At 45.0% G+C, this 17,903-nt stretch overlaps 1 protein-coding gene across 1 annotated transcript in view; it reads left to right on the forward strand.

Annotated features, from left to right (window-relative positions):
* The first annotated feature begins 742 nt into the window (after window positions 1-742).
* LOC148442444 (tubulin epsilon and delta complex protein 1-like) overlaps window positions 743-17,903 on the forward strand; it is a 100,882-nt gene continuing 83,721 nt past the window's right edge. Inside the window, exons 1-3 of the mRNA XM_088463931.1 lie at window positions 743-962; window positions 11,897-11,993; window positions 15,733-15,935. Coding sequence (XP_088320057.1) covers window positions 840-962; window positions 11,897-11,993; window positions 15,733-15,935 — 423 coding nt within the window. The 5' untranslated portion in view covers window positions 743-839. The remainder of the gene's footprint in view (window positions 963-11,896; window positions 11,994-15,732; window positions 15,936-17,903) is intronic.

The raw sequence follows: 17,903 nt of genomic DNA on the forward strand, positions 1-17,903 counted from the left end.
GCATTCTTTATTTTTAAGAATGTTCCAAACAGTTGATTTGGCCACACCTAATGTTTTTGCTATCTCTCTGATGGGTTTGTTTTGATTTTTCAGCCTAATGATGGCTTGCTTCACTGATAGTGACAGCTCATTGGATCTCATATTGAGAGTCGACAGCAACTGATTCCAAATGCAAATGTCACACCTAGAATCAACTCCAGACTTTTTACCTGCTTAATTGATAATGAAATAACGAGCGAATAGCCCACACTTGTCCATGAAATAGCTTTTGAGTTGATAGTCCCATTACTTTTGGCCCCTTAAAAAGTGGGAGGCACATATAGAAACCGTTGTAATTCCTACACCGTTCACCTGATTTGGAAATAATTACCATCAAATGAAATCTGAAAGTCTGCAGTTAAAGCACATCTTGTTTGTTTCATTTCAAAGCCATTGTGGTGGTGAATAGAGGCCAAAATATGAAAATTCTGTCAATGTCCCAATATTTATGCACCTGACTGTAGCCCCAGATATCTTACTGTAAGTTCCAAGGCTGCTTTACATCTAGTACACAAATTACAGAAATATGTATTTCTAGCATGAGACAAACTAAAAAAAAAAATAACTAAGGCGTCACGGATGATTATTAAAAGCTATGCTGTTTCTAAGTAATATCCTGGCTTACAGTGGGTATTCGGTTAATTTGCCAGAGACAAATATGGCCGCCGACATGTTACGAGAAATCACGTGACTATCCCTTGTTCCTTCGCAGTGTTTCCGCTGTCCTGTTGCCTGGCAACCCGTGACAGCGGCGGCCTTATTCAAACTGCAGGAGAGTTTTGCTCTGTGTCCGGGACGCCATGAAGCAGCGGGCGGGCAGCGCCAGGGAAGTGCTAAGTGCACTGTGCCGGGTGCTTTCTGTCTCCGGGTCGTTCTGGGATCCTGAGATTTTTCGAAAGTCCAAGTTCAACCGGCCAGAGGCAGTAGGTGCTCCAGTCTATGATTTACTGCCGTTAACCACCGCATCGTAGTTTGGTGTAACTGAGACCACATCGCTCTGGCTGTGGCTGTGGGTGGGCTGTGTGGGAATGTTATGTAGATATTCTATTACATTCTACTGGATGCACCTGCAACTTTATTTGTTTAAAGTTGTCCATGCACAAAGTATCAGCTGTGATGGGAACGCCTAACCCCGGGGGAATACATGTTTTCTCAACAGTTCAATATACTGATTGTTAAAACATTTTACCATGTCTCCATTATAGCTTTAAATATGGTCATGAAGAATCATGTTTAAAGTTACACTACTGACACGGTTAAAATGATCTAACTAATGTTTACAACCGTGTCAGCATTAAGCAGTCAAAAATTCACAATGGTTGTGTAAAAACTTTACCAGCGCTAATGACAGCGAGATGTAAATAGAATTACCCAAATTTATAGGATAAATTGAACATAGCAGAATAGTAAAAAAAAATTGAAACCGGATAGAGGGAAAAATTATTACCGTATTTATTTCAACACTCAAATGATGAAATAGTTTAAAACATGAATAAATAATAAACCAAAAAATTCAGAACATAAAACTGGATAAGTCCTGTAAACATACCATCATCCTTGGCGGCCATTTTCTCCATGGAAGTGTCGAATGCTGCTGGACGCTGATACAGGTGGCATAGTGGTCCGGGTCCCCCCGCATACCTCCCCTCCTAATAAGGTCAGAGTATGCAACACTGTTTCCTACCCGGTTCTGTGTCTGAGTAGTTGATCACAGTGCTGATAGTGCAGGGATTTATTTCTACATTGTATGTGACAATGCTAGCGCTGTCTGCCTGTACTTCACTTCCGACTGTCAGCCATTTTACTATCCCTGTTCTTCTTCTGCTAAAGCCCTTGCGGTGCGGGTTGCAGGGTGCTTATTGCCTCACAGTAAAACTTATTTGTCTGTGAGGGGAGTCACGTACACTCCGTTACACTCATAAAGTCTGAGAGTGAACGTGATTTTCCTCTCCAGCTAAAGTGTACCACATGTAATGTACCAGTAGCGGAGGGTGACGGAAACACGGAAGGTTTATGTAGCGCGTGTTATCTAATGTCATGCCCGATTTCTGTCAATGCGCCTGTACAGGAACCGCCCTGGGCTTGTTTTTGCTAAGGCACTTACAACCCTTGTGGGCCAGCTGGCCACGCCCCATGCGTTTCCCCAAATGGGGTTATCACAGCAGTCGGTAGTGTCATCACCCATGCAGGGGTTCCCCAGGCAGCTGATGGTACCCCAGTGTCTCCCGCTTTCACCCCCATGGTCTCGTAGGAGCCTGTGTGGGTGATTTCGCTGTCCAATACGGTACAGCACCTGACGGACGTTTTGCAGGGGGAGTCATCATTGCGGCCTGCTAAGCGGCCTTTAGTGTCTCAGACGGCTCAGTATGATGAGGATGACATGACATCTGATAACTGTGAGATTTGTGACTTTTCAGACCAGGAGCCCCCCCATAGTAAGGAGGCGGAGTCTAAGTCTAAATTATATATACCATTATACGGGCAGTCCATGCGGCCTTGGTTATTGAGGATGACGATCCACCCCGTGGCCAAATCCAAATATGCCGCCTTTAAGGGTATTAAACGTGATGCCACTGTATTTCCTCTATCGGGCCAGTTAGTGGATCATTTAGAGGAGGCGTGGAAAAACCCAGGTAAGTGGTGGTAACCTCAAAAACGCTTTGCCTTTGCATATCCCTTTGCAGACAATTATTTTTCCAAATGGGAAACCCCTCCACAGGTGGATTCTCATGTCACACGCCTTGTGAGGAGTGCTACATTGCCCATGCCCTCCATTACCTCCTTTAAAGGATGCTACGGATCGCAAGGTTGAAATATGCCTGAAATCCATTTATTCCTTTGCGGGGAGGGGGTGGCATCCAGGCCGGTTATGGCCGTGTGCTGGGTGGACAGAGCCATGGAGCACTGGGCTGATAGCTTGGAGACGTCTCTAGACACTGACTCGTCATCTGAGCAGGTTAAGTTAGTGGGTAATACCCAGAGACTCAACCACGTACATTAATGAGGCAGCCTTGGATATAGGGCTCCTCATTTCCAGAATCTCCTCAGCAGCAGTGGCGACTCACCGCACCCTATGGTTGCGCTCTTGGAAAGTGGATGCAGATTCCAAAAAGGGATTGGAATGCTTGCACTTTAATGGACAGGTCTTGTTTGGCCCTGATCTGCACAAAATTGTGGCCACTCTGGCAGCAGCTAAGTCTGCGCGTCTGCCATCGGCTACAGTCCCATCAGGGTCTGGTACATCGTCCTTTCTGCCCTATTGGGCCCAGGGTAAGTCCAAAGTGCAGTCCTTTCCTAGGCAGGCAGGGGCCAAGAAATCTGCCAAGCCAAAGAATCAGGCTTGGAGTACAAGACGTCCTACTCCCAAGTCGGATGATAAGCCTTCAGCCTGACGGGACGGGCCTCCCCTTGGGGGACCCCAAAATGGGAGGCTGGCTTCTTCAGTTCGCCCACTGCTGGTGTCTCACAACCGTGGACACTTGGGTAAGAGAAGTGGTCTCTCAGGGGTACGCCCTCTCCATCCGACGGAGGCCTCCTAGCAGATTTTTCACCACGGGCCTTCAGTCGGATCAAGACAAGGCCCGGGAATTCCGGAAGGTGATCCTCTCTATGCTACAGGCTGGAGTTATAGTGCTGGTCCCGTTGTCCCAGAGAGGATCGGGGTATTACTCCAATCTCTTTCTGGTGCAGAAGCCCTATGGGTCTTACAAGATCAACCTCAAATCACTCATCAAATTCTTGAGGGTTCCTCGGTTCAGGATGCTGACCCTGCGTTCCATCATTTTGGCGATGGAGCCTGGGGATTTCATGGTGTTGCAAGATATTCAGGATGCCTACCTGCATATCCCCATTGTCTCAGCACACCAGAGTTTCCTCAGGTTTGCAGTAGTCGACCAACACTTCCAATTTCAGGCACTGCCCTTTGGTCTGGTCACGGCGCCTCGAGTGTTTACCAAAGTTATGGCAGCCCACCTGCGGATGCAGGGGGTCCGCTTGTTGCCCTATCTGGACGACCTCCTGTTGTTGGCAAGATCTTCAGAGATCCTTCAGCACCATCTGCATCTGACAGTCTCTGTGTTGCAGGCGCACGTCTGGCTGATAAACTGGAAGAAGTATTCTCTGGTTCCATCACAGAGGATGTTCCATCTAGGAGCCCTGTTGGACCCCCAATATCAGAGGATCTTTGTGACGGAGGAAAAGATCTCTGCATTGCAGGCAAAAGTACGCAGTTGCCTGCAGAGTCGCCGGGTGTCTATTCACTCGGCGATGAGGTTACTGGGATCCATGGTGTCGATGTTCGACATGGTGGAGTTTGCCCAGTTTCACTCCAGACCTCTGCAGAATTTGATCCTCTCCAGATGGAATGGGTTGCCCCAACGGATAAAGACACAGACAATGGTGCTTTCTCCGGAGGTACGTCTGTCTCTAGCCTGGTGGCTGCAGACTACTCACCTGAACAGGGATCGCCCCTTTTGGATTGCGGACTGGGTCCTTCTGATGATGGACGCCAGTCTCAGAGGTTGGGGAGCAGTGACTGGTCCACTCTTCTTCCAGGGAAGGTGGACGCCAGCAGAATCTGTGCTTCCAATAAACATCTTGGAACTAAGGGCAGTATTCAAAGCTCTCCAACAAGCAAGACATGTCTCCACGGAAAACCTGTGCAGGTGAACCACGGTGGCTTACATAAACCGCCAAGGAGGAACCCGCAGTCAGGCGGCCCTGACAGAGGTGTCCCGCAGTCTGGCGTGGGCGGAAGGCAATCTTCTTGCCATCTCGGCAGTGTTTTATACCAGGAGTCCTCAACTTGGGAGCAGACTCTCAGCCGTCAAGACGTGCATCCAGGAGAGTGGTCTCTTCACCAGGAGGTGTTTCAGCTACTGGTGAACAAGTGGGGCCTTCCAGGGATAGACCTCATGGCCTCCCGACACAAAATAATCTTCCTGTGTACGACTCAAGAACAAGAGACACAGAGGCACTTCTGGTAGACGCTCTGTCGATCCGGTGGACCTTCCAGTTTGCATACCTCTTCCCTTCGTTCTCCCTTCTTCCACGAGTGATTTGCAAATTCAAGTAAGAAGGCGGCACGCTCCTGCTGATAGCTCCAGCGTGGCCCAGACGGCACTGGTACTCAGATCTCCGGAGTCTATGCATAGACGCTCCGATGCTGTTGCCTCTACGTCTGGAACTGTTGTTTGGGGGTCCTTGCCGTCACCTGGACCTGGGTCGTCTGTCTTTGACGGCGTGGCTGTTGAGACTGCCCTCTTGAGGTCCAGGCGTTTTTCCAGCTCTTAATACCATGCTTAGAGCACAGAAGCTGGCTTTTGCAAGAATTTACCACCGAGTGTGGCATACTTTCTTTGAATGGTGTCGCCGTAGAGGCTATGATCCTTAGGTTTTTAGGTTATCCAGGGTTTTGGCTTTCCTACAGGCGAGCTTAGATCACGGTCTTCGCCTTGCTTTCCTGAAGGTGCAGGTTTCTGCCCTCAGTGTGGTTTCAGCATAGGATTGCTACACTTCCTGATGTCCACACCTTTATGTAAGGTGTACTTCGCATACAGCCTCTCTTTGTTCCACCTGTGGCTCCTTGGGACTTGGCTGTGGTCCTGAGGGCTCTCCAAGGACTGCCATTTGAAGTACTGGGCTCAGTGGATTGCTTCGGCCAGAAGGGTGTCCGATTTGGGGGCTCTCTCATATCGCCCTCCCTTTCTGATTTTCCATAGGGACAGGGCAGTGCTTCACACTCGCCCTGGGTTCCTACCTAAGGTGGTGTCTAGTTTCCACATCAATGAGGAAATCATAGTACCGGCCTTTAATTTCCCAGACCTCTCTGCTGGTGAAGCCTCCTTGGATGTGGTACGGGCTTTACGGATTTATGTTGACCGTACCAGTTCATTTTTTTAAATCGGACTCTCTTTGTCCTCTATGGTTTCCATAAGAAGGGTTGGCCTGCCACTAAGCAAACTTTGGCAGGATGGATTCGTATGGCCATTTCTGAGGCTTACATTCATGAGGGCTTTTCTGTACCATCCTCTCTTAAAGCTCATTCTACTCGGTCTTAGGTCCTTCGTGGGCAGCTCGCCGTGGTGCCTCTGCAGTTCAGCTTTGCAATGCAGCCACCTGGTCTTCTGTCCATACCTTTTTGTGAGGTATTATGCGTTTGATACCTTCGCCTTTCAGGATGCTTCCTTCGGGCGGCGGATTCTCCTTCAAGCACAGGAGCGTCCCTACCCTTAAAGGATACTGCTTTGGGACATCCCCAAGGTATCCTGTGGATACCCTATGGAATCTGTGGTAGAAAATAAGAGATATGGTAAGAACTTACCCTTGTTATCTCTATTTCTACGAAGTCCATAGGGTTCCACAGGACTCCCGCCCTGTCGCACCTGTACTGCAGATGGGCTTTGATCTGGTCACCGGTTTTTCCGTCTCCTGGTGAGAATGTGATGCTTGTGTGTTCCAGACTTTCTTCTCTCTTTGTTCTTCTCCTATGGCTTGTTACGAAACTGCTTGCCATGGCTGGGGGCGGGGTATAGGAGAGGGACCCCAGTGCATTCTGGGAGGCTGAAAATTAACTCTGTGGTGACTGATGCCTGACGTCATCACCAATACCCCAAGGTATCCTGTGGAACCCTATGGACTTCGCAGAAATAGAGATAACAAGGGTAAGTTCTTACCATATCTCTTATTTTTTTTTTTATTCACGGGATTTAGTTATGTGACCAATGATAATGATACCAAATACCTGCGGCATGTTTTGTTTAGTATCACTGTGATACTTATAACCCTTTTCCATCAAATTCCCGGGTCTGACTCAGGATTTGGAACACTGTTCCAAGCCGGGTAAGATTCAGGATTTATCCCGTTCCCACTGTGGTGCCGACACGGGTCGGATGGCCTGGGTTATCTGTTTACACTGAGCGTGACCCGGGTTTTTCCCATGTAAAACTCTGCTTGAGACCCGGGAAGAAATGCTGAGTCAATCGACCCTGGATTTTTTCCTAGGAGCCTTTTTTACTGAGCTTCAACCCGGGTTGACACAGCAATAACCTGGGTTTTTGCGGCAGTGGAAAAGGGGTATTACAGATATACCACCCAGTATGTAATATATCTTACTTGTCCAGTGAGGTCCAGCTTGCGTGTCTCTCCATAAATACACAGAGCTCCATCCAACCAAGAATCAGCCCCTATATCTGTAAGCTTAAGATGTGTTGTCTTTTTATTTTATACATTAAAAAACATTAGGGCACAAGTCTGCTTCATGGTGGTACTCTAAGGGGTCAATTCAATTAGATGCGAGTTTGGGAAAGTGAACTTGTGTATACCTGTGAAATGCAAGATTCACATTAAAGTGGTGATTTGATGGACTAGCGGCGAGGTCATGTAATTGTTCTACAAAAACAACCTGGGTGAAGTACAGGAAAGTTTATGAAATCATCCTGGACCCCAAAAAAGTGGCAATGAGATAGTAGGACCGTACAGAAGGCTGTTAGGAGCTATATGGAAAATACTGGAGGCTCTTAAAAGGTGTCAAATGGCTGATTTTCTGCACTTTTATTAATGGTGAAACAATGACAGCCAGCAAATGAGTCTTTCCAGTATTTTGGGGTACAGAAAAATGTCTTTAACGTTTGTAAAAAGTTGGAAAAAACACTTTTTTAGCAGGTACAATACACATTCAAAATACCCTTCTCACCAGTACAACACCTCACCATGCATGTCCCACATCATATAACCTATTATTGAGCAAATCATCCGAAAAATGATATCCTTTGGGCAAATTATACTATTTAAATCCTTGCAAGTGCTTTAATATTTATTGGGAGGGGTGTACCAGAGATTCTGCACTGTGGACCTCATTCAGAGATGTACTTAAACCCAAGCCGCACTGCACATGTGCAGGTCTGAGGCTGTGATGTTGCTCGCAGTGCCCCAAATGTCACAGCATGACTGACATGCTGCAGGCGTTTGGGGGCGGCGACATGGAGCATTCCAGAAAACAGCGGCGTTGGCTTCACTGTCCCCGGCAGTGTGATTTTCCCAGACATTCTGCATAACCTGAGGGTTACCCAGATGTCCCATGGTCACGTAGTTGATCCGATGGCTGTGTCTTCTAACTGCAAATTTATATTAAATAATAAATCGCAGAGTATAAGAATGGATAGTGGAAACCACATTCAGTATATAACATATCAGGATCTGTGCTGTGCAGCTGATCAATATTGAAATATCCAGGGACAAAACTTTACAACCTGGGACTGTCCTTGGAAATTAGAAACAGTTGGCAGCTATCTTAGGGTGCCCATACACGGAACGATTTTTTACCCGATATGGACAGTTTCGACGGGTTTGACAGACCAATCGTATGAAAATAGGTGTTTATTGTGTGTTTGAATCGCACCGTGTATGGGGGCCATTAGAATAAAGATTTATATGATGTAAAGATTTCATTTGTACAGTATGGTAACCTTTTTTTTCTTTTGCAAATCAATGGTTGCACTAGAGTTTGTCAGTCTCCACTATTACATCCACTAATAGAAAAGGTAACACTGATATACACTTTTACATTGATGTAGTAGGTGCAGAGTCAACTCTCCTAGAGCTGCACCTCCCTGGCCTGCAATCTGGATATTGCAGCATAATGTTTTGTAAAGCACCGTACAGTACAAATTGAATACTCTGCGCAAGAGGAGGGTGTTGGGCATCAAAGAAATAAAAGTTTAGCCCGCTGGTATCCTCTCCTGAATACTGAGGATGTATTACCTGTTATGGATGTCTTCAAGTTGTATGCCTTGACAGTTCTTAAATGTTGCCAGATGGAGTCTGTGCCATACTGGGTATCTTAATGTATCTATTATAATAACTACAGCTTCCCATAGTCCCCAGAGCCAGGTTACAGGGGGAGATGGAAAAGGAATGTTCAAATAAAGGTAATTCATGCCGCGATCCCGGTATTTGGGTTTTCCCAATGTTTTTATGCCCAAGTGTATTTATTACTATGTACACCATATGATTTCACTGTTTTGTATTAAAACTGCATAGGGCGTGAGAAAGAGCTACAGCCACACAGGAAAGGACCCTTCAAGAAGGATACAGCCTGTTCCACAGTAGCAATAAGCTGTGTCATGTCACTGCCGATAGCTTCCTAGAGGTGCAGCTGATCTGTAAAGGAAGTAATTTTGTTCAGTGCTACATAACTCATGTGGCACCATATGAATAAAAGATGATAATAATCTATACTCTGTATTACAGGGGTTAAACACCTGTAACAGTGCCTTTCTAATACCGTGCTGTCCCTTACCCCATCTGTAATATAATATAGTGTTCCCGCTAGGCCTTCAATATGTCAAACTTGGGGGCATGCCCAGCACTTACGGAGGTGCTGGCTCTCCCCCAAGCTCTCTCCTAATGGTGAATAGATGCCACGAGCATGCGCACAGTGTCTATTCACCCGGCAGTGATTGGTCACCTTAACTTTTACCACCCGTGAGACACTGCATGCTGCGAGTGGGGAAGGCTCAGGGCAGGCTGTTGTACTGCCCATTACTTTAATAATAGTGAGGCTGTGTTATTAAACACTCCCAACATAAAAAACAGATGACAGAGCACAAGTTACAGTGTTAGTAAATACCGATGCTCTTATACAAGGTTGTGGAAACCACTAGTTCTGTGCAGGCTAAATAGCCTCTGGAGGCTCTGTGGCAGGAAGAACTTGGGTAAAGAGCGTATAGCTTGCTCATATGGGAGCAGTTCCATAAATTGCTCGCCTGTGACTGAGGAGTCAATTTATGAAACGATGAAAACCCCTTTTTTTTCCAAATGGATTGTCACTGCTTCCTCATATTCATCAAGAGGGCTACCTCAGAGAATTGCAGATCCTTCTCATGTCGCCCTTAGCCACAGACCCTATAACCCGCTATGGGTTAAGTATTCTTTATATTTGCCTTGCTGCTGCAAAATGTGTCCATACTTTTACAGTACATGGTAATTAGCTGACAGTAGCCTGGTAAGTGCCGATTTGTGTGTGAGACCTTCCCGGTTAACCCTGGGTACACTCTCCATCACTTGACTATTGGTGCCCAACATTGTGACACAGGGTAGTTTCAGAATTTGTAAAATGGGCTGAAACCACTGGGTTGCACTCCTATGTATGTCTAATGTCTTAATATAAATGATTAAGTTTTATGACCAGTAAAAGTTTGTCCCAATAGGTTACATATCTCAGGTCTATTAGTGTAATCTTCCACAGTTCATCCACCACTTCCCAGTACTGCTGTCTACTGCCAATGTCCATGTGTTGGTATTGGAAAAATATCATTGCTTGTCTGAAAGAAAAGCTGGTTAGGCAGGTAATCTATCTTTGGGGGCGACTCAATTAAGCGCGCTCTTGATAGCGCCGGGAAGGAGTTCCTGGAGCTATTCAATTCAGCATGCTGTTAGCCCGACTAAAGGATTTCTCTGCGAGCAGAAATCTGACTAAAGTGCCAGCCACGAGGCTCTTTGGCGGCTTAGCGCTACACTAACGGTCTCGTGGCCAGCACTTTAGTCGGAAAATGCCGGTTCTCACTCATTCTCTAATTTAAGTTGTTATAGTCTGACTAAACAGCACAGTGAATTGAAAAGCTCTGGGACCAAGGCCCTGATTCAGAGCCGGACGCTCTGACAGAGCTCTCGCTCTGAATCAGGGCCGTCCCTCTGAATTTAAGAGCGACCTCCTGGCCGCTCGCATAGCTGTGGGTGACCACCCACAGCTATAGCGAGCTGCCAAAATGATGGACGCGATGGTCAAGACCATCGCGACAGTCGGGCTTGCGACGAGACCCTTGCGGTAGGGTCTCGTTGCCGCAAGCCCTGGAGTGATTTTGGTTCTATCAGAGCAAAAGCGCTCCCACTGACATCACTAGTGATGTCAGTGGGGCCGGCCCCAGAAGGTAGGCGTTCCTATGGGAACGCCTCCGTCTGGGCAGCCACGCCCCCGGCACTCACCATCGACAGCACGCCCCCTTTGGTGCAAGACCCATAGTGACGGCTTGGCCGTCGTTATTCGGGTCTCGCGCATGCACACGACGGAGCCGCCTCCGTCGTGCGCATGCGCACTTGGCCAACATCGACTCACTTGCGAGCGCTCAGCGCTTGCGAGCGGGTCTGAATCAGGCCCCAAGTTCCCAGTGCTATTCACCTCACATTTAATTGAATTGCCATCTGTCTATCTATCTCAGAAGTATTCAACACCCCAAAAACACCAATCAACACATATCTGTATTATAAATGACACTTGCACAGATTGTTCCAGACAGTATTTATATTGCGAAACAGAAGGCTTTTCAAGTAAATGTTCAAACTCTTAATTCATTATTTGCAGATTTTTATTTACAAAAAAACAAAAACCTGAAATGTTGCTTGCATAAATATTCAACCCCTGCAGGCTAATAATTGGTGGCACCACCTTTTACTGCATTAACAGCATGGGGTAAATTTCTGCCAGATTTGGTAGAGACTTTTTGCCCATTAATTGAATATTTGCCCCAGGTTGTTAAGGATGGCTGGATGACATTTACGGACTGCAATTTTCAAATAGTGTCACAGATTCTCAGCTGGATTGAGACCTAGACACTGACTTGGTCATTATATAGAATTCTCCTGTTTGTTCAGCTACGTCAGAATTGCTTTGGCCTCATGCTTGGGATCATTGTCCTGCTGAAAAAGCGGAACTTTTTTCTTTCTAGGAATATGTTACTGTCTTAAAATGGCTCCAAGAGCTGTTGCTTTTGCTGATATCTGTGTGTCTTGATGTATCACATTGGTGAGTGTCGTCTATTCTAGGACATTTATATATGTATATAATATTTTTCTTTCTTAGACCCTCGACTTTTGGAAACTACTGTACTGCTTTTTAAAGCAAATCTATCCAGGCGAAGAACATTTATCAACTTCAGCTCCTGATAAGAATATAACTGGTATGTTTTACCCCATGAATTATAATTTGTTTGTAATTATAGATGTCTTCATACACCTATCCTCAATACACCATACGGCGCGAGATAGCCGCCAGGTCATGTGCAAGTAGGCTTGCTCCGAGCGTCTTTTGCCCCAAAAATAAAGGAACAGTAGAAAATTAAAACAGTAGCTGTACGGTTTCTACTGTAGTACAGATGTGTCCTCATATATACTATTACTGCAGTCGCACCAAACAGATCTTCTCTGCACGCAGGTCCCGTCTTTTTCTCCCAAAAATGTGTCTTGGTCGCAAACAAATGCAACAAACCGCCTCACACGACTGCATAGATTAATTTGATAAGTGATCCAAAATGCATTGAGCAGAGGTAAAGTTGCTTGTACAGTTGTCCCTGATGCTGAGGTGTGGCAGCCTGCCCATTGAAAGGAGCAAAGTACAATGTCCTCATTGAAATATCCTTTTCTGTCAGCAGACAGAAGGAGGCCATCTTGCAAGGCCGAGTGGCTATACATAGAAAAGAATATTGCTGGCAAATTCTCAACAATTCTGCCATGGAGAGAAGTTATTGCTGGTTGAGGCTAAAATCTGACAATACTTTGATATCTAAGGGGTCAATCCAATTTGGTGCGGATTGCGAGTTGCTATTTTCCCTTCTAATTCGCACAGCGAATTTGCAATCTCAATGAACCAGTGAGACTGAATTAGCATTTTTCCATTCGCAACTCCCTAAGGGTGAGAGATGGAAGCGATAAATCTTTATTTTAAGGTTAAAATGACGGGACACTGTGCTGAACCCTTTGGACAACCCCCCTAATTACTAAGTAGGCATTTGGAAGTCTCCAATTAGCTTAATTAGTCCAATAATTACATGTAATTTTGGGGGGTAAAAAAGTTCCTCAAATTACCCCAAAATCTACTTTTTCGTTAGTTTAGGCCCCCAAAATGTAATTACAATATTTTTTTAATTGGGGAAAAAAAAAATTTTGTGTGTTTTTGTTTTTACAATTTTTCAAGGTACCCTTAAAGTACCCCAAAATCGCCTATTTTCCTACTTTTTTTTTTTTTGCATTTTCGTTTAATTTATTTGAGATAAAACAAAAAAAGTTTGCTTTTTATAATTTTTTTGAATTTTTATTTTTTTTTCTAAAAAAAGCACAAATCAGCCATTTGACAACATTTAAAAACCAGCCTTCTATATGGTCCTAGTAACGAAATCAATCTTGGGGGTCCAGGATGGTCTTCCCACTTTTTTATGCACTTCTCACATCTCATTTGGCAGTCAATTCGCACCCCCGCTGTGAGTACCGCGAGTTCTCAGGAGCGCGCATTAGTGCGAAGTCTCTGAGTTTCAAGAAACAAACTTGCAATTCGCACCTAATTGGATAAGTGTTGTATAACTGGGGACATGGGGGCAGATATATTTACAGTCTCCAAACACTTCTGTTTTTTTCCTATACTTGCTCATCACATGCCATGTTATGATGACAACACTGACATTCCTGGACATCAACATTATCCACAACTAAAGATGTATAGCAATAGAGAAGAAAGGTAAAAGGCACAGAGGGAATACACAGGCCACACACTCCAATAGAAATACTCTGTAGAGGAGAAAAAAACAAAGATGTCTCAAAAAGTACTATAGTAAAGATGAAAATAAAAAAGCTAATGTTAAGGATATTCTATATAATAAAATCAAGTGCTTTTAAGAGGACATAACATACAGTGCATAATAAAATTGAAAGAAGTAATTCCGTTGAAGCTTATTACATGATTGTTATGAAATTCAGTTGGAAGTTCAACCGGAGTTCACTAGTAGGATAAGCTTGCTTGGTTTACTCACATTACATAGATGCGAGAAAAACCTAGCGAGGTATTCCCACCTGTAATTACCTGCAATTCGCGAAGCCACACATCGTGCAAGTTTGCGACTGAACCTCACTTTTAATTGAATCTCCTAAAGGTGCCTACACACTAGACGATTTTACACGATTTGCCCAATTTCGACGCATGGGAACGACAAATTGGGTAAAATATGTCCAAATCATAAGTGTCCACTCACGATTATGATGTGTGCGTACCTGTTGGTCGTACATCGCATCTTCAGATCTTGCCTGTTGCAGGTAAGATCTGCCAAAGTCATACACGATTTAGTGCAATAGATAGATTTTGTGCAAGATCTTTAGTCAGATTGGTCACCTTGTTTTAACACTATATTGTGTCCTGGAGAGCCTGGGAGCTGCAGGGGAGAGTTCAAGGGAAATTGCTTACGATATTGCATTGTGAGCACATCGTCTAGTGTGTATGCATAAGAGTTTCTATGCGGCTGCTTTTTTCACTACCGTGTTTCCCTGATAATAAGACCTACCCCGAAAATAAGCCCTACCCATACTTTTGTAACCCGGTCCAAAATAAGCCCTACCCCGAAAATAAGACCTACCAAAATCCCATTTTGAGCTGGCAACACTTCATAGGCCAGCGTTCCCAGTCATGCAGTGCGCGGATGACGTCATGACGTCACCCGCACGCTGAGGATCCTATGCGGCCACACCTGCTGGATCATGTTAGATCCAGTCAGCGCGCAAGTGAGAGGGACATCCCGGACGGCGTCGAGTCAGGTAAGTACCGTACTGTACTGGTGGGTGGGGGATCAATTACAGGGGGGCTTGCAATGCAATAAGGGAGGCTGCATAAAGGACACTGCTACAGGGGGGCCTGCATAAGCGGAACTGCTACCGTACAAGGGAGGCTGCGTAAGGGACACTGCTACGGGGGGGGGGGGGGCCTGCATAAGGGGCACTTCTAAAAGGGGGCCTGCATAAGGGGCACTGCTGTCAATGTTAATTAAAATAAGACCTACCCCGAAAATAAGCCCTATGGTGTTTTTTTGACCAAAAAAAAAATATATAACAGTGTCTTATTATTGGGGAAACACGGTATAAACTAGATCTATCTTTGGTACTATCTGCATGCAGAACATTTTGTTTCATTATTGATGCAATCCAGAGGTGGATGAGTCATAGTGGGAGATTCGATTAGCAGCAAGGTCCAGTTGGATCCTCGTACACCAATACCACACAGCAAGAAAACCTTGCACACTTTTGCTTGCACCCTATTGTAGTTATCTGCAATGTGCGTAGTCACACATAACAAACCTCAGAATGAATTGTATGTCATCTATTGGCTGTGATTCAATTCAAAGCGATGATGAATAGTCCCAGGAGGGAGCTCCATGGAGCTATTCAGTTCAGTGCGATGTTTGGTCTGACTAAAGGATTTCTTCTCGCACCCTCCCTGCGGTGCGAGGAGAAATCTGACAAAAGTGCTGTCCGTGCCGCTGTTTGCTGTTTTAGTGCGGCCTTAACAGCATCGCGGCTGGCACTTTAGTCGGAGAATGCAGGCTCTCACAACTAAACACCAAGGTTAAGTCGTGAGAACCAGCATTCTCCGACCTAACAGCGTGCTGAATTGAATATCTCCGGGAGCTCACTCCCGGAGCTATTCAGCATTGTGCTGAATTGAATTGCAGTATAGTTTCCAAAAGTCAGTATTTTATACATGGAATGGTGCTGGGGGAAACAGAGTTGTCTGATTTGTGCTTCTAAAAGGCAGAGAAAAAAAAAAAATGAACAGAAATTAAGTTTCAGGACCACAAACATTACTAAATATGAAATGTGGGAAATAAATAATGTTTACAAATATGTAGATGTGATGCTAAGGGCACTGTGTTTGTTTTACAGCTAATAAAGTTCAGTATGTAAAGTGTGTGCTGCAGACCCAAGGCTACGGCAGATCGGCTTTCTATGCTCTCCCCCATAGTGGTGAAGAGGGCAGCAGGGAAATACTTCTGGCCTTCTCTTGGCTCTTATGCAGAGTGAAGATACTTGAAATAGTGTTGGAAAAGAACAGCGTGAAAGTGGGCGATCATGTTACAATTTGCATGGTATGTACTTTTCAAATATCTGTAAATGTTTGGCTCCGTTGGTGATATGAACAACTTTAACCCTTCAGTGTTAAGGACGACTGGGAATCCGCATATAGCCCAGAAGTACGCAGGATGAGTGCCACTTGTCTTCAGAGCTGAAGGAGTACAAAGCAGTCAAAATTCTACTTTCAGTTCTTCAACCTGTAGTTACTGCCAGTAGGCAATCATGTCATCATTATGCTGGTGCTCATCCCTTTACAACAGAAAAATATATGCTGGGGGATGGGGTAGTGAATTAAATGTAAGAATAGGAAAGAGCGCTATGTGAATCAGTTAAGCATAATAAACATATAAAACGTAACATTGATGTTTATAGTCTTATGTGACTAATTAGGAGGAAGGTCAGAGCCCGGTCCGGGTGGTGGTCCGCCTGTGCCCGTGCTAACTGTCCCTACCTTACCGCCGATCTTCTTTGGAATTGCCTCCGTCAGGGGTTTCCTTCTGCTTCTTTGGCGGGGACTTGTTGTGGGCAGTTGGCTGTGCCGCAGCGCAAGTTAATGACGTCAGGCGCCCGGCGCCGGATGTTGTACTCGGGCGCTGTCGGAATTCACTTGGCTGCTTCCTCCTTAACTTCTACACGTTTCAGACCATCTAGGTCCTTTCTTAAGGACCTTTCTTAAGGACCTAGATGGTCTGAAACGCGTAGAAGTTAAGGAGGAAGCAGCCAAGTGAATTCCGACAGCGCCCGAGTACAACATCCGGCGCCGGGCGCCTGATGTCATTAACTTGCGCCGCGGCACAGCCGACTGCCCTCAATAAGTCCACGCCAAAGAAGCAGAAGGAAACCCCTGACGGAGGCAATTCCAAAGAAGATCGGCGGTAAGGTAGGGACAGTTAGCACGGGCACAGGCGGACCACCACCCGGACCGGGCTCTGACCTTCCTCCTAATTAGTCACATAAGACTATAAACATCAATGTTACGTTTTATATGTTTATTATGCTTAACTGATTCACATAGCGCTCTTTCCTATTCTTATAATTACATACAACATTGAGCTGCTTTACACCACAAGCGCATTGCACTTACTTATCACTTAATAGTGAATTAAATGTGCTTTATCTCCCCCATCCTGGTACCTGGACACTCTGTTTCCCCTCATTTGATCACACGACAATAACACCCTACACTACAGGAACACTAGAAGAGGCAGGGCATGAGTTGTGCTAAAAGTGCTTGATCTCCCCCATACTTGCACCTTCCTTTGAATTGCCTTCATGAACACCAGACAATAAGCCAGACATAAAGGGGTTATAATGCCCAGATCTCCCCCATCCTGTCTTCAATAGACTCAGAGGCATTCTTATTGAGATATGCATTATCATTTTCAATCTTAGATTTTACTATAAAAAACAATGTACAGAAAAGTGCTTATTGTTGTTTTAAAATATTAGACTGAAGCCAAAACATGAATGAAAAAATATTCCACACACGTTTGCTTTTAGTTTACTTTCTTGCAATTAAAAAATGAATAAAACAGTTTAGGTAGATTCTCTTTCCCGTGATGGGAAGTATAAGCAAATAAATGGTATTTTGTGAAATTCAAAAGTCTTCTCAAAATAAGGTTTAATTTGTTTGCGTATTTCATAAACAAATTGCTGATATTGATGTTGGATTGTGACCAGCCTGAAAAACCGAAAACTACAATCTGCACAGTGGGGAGAGAAGCCTCAGCTACAAAGGGGTTAAATTCATACAATTAATTATAATGAACTACAGTACAGGTTGCTGGGAAATATGAGAATTGATGATCCGTTCGCACACCAGTGTTTATGAAATGCAGCGAGTGTCAGAAATCATGCAGGAGGTCTGACATCAGAAAGTAATCTCTCTTTTTAGATATAGTCTATATAATCTGTGTATGTGCATGTTCATCTCTTAGAGTAGGGATGTCTTCCCTTGTATGACTAAAGCTAGGTACGCACTA

This window comes from Taudactylus pleione, unplaced genomic scaffold, assembly GCF_031769625.1.
Source record: "Taudactylus pleione unplaced genomic scaffold, aTauple2 ptg001508l, whole genome shotgun sequence".
In the NCBI taxonomy this organism is placed as follows: Eukaryota; Metazoa; Chordata; class Amphibia; order Anura; family Myobatrachidae; genus Taudactylus; species Taudactylus pleione.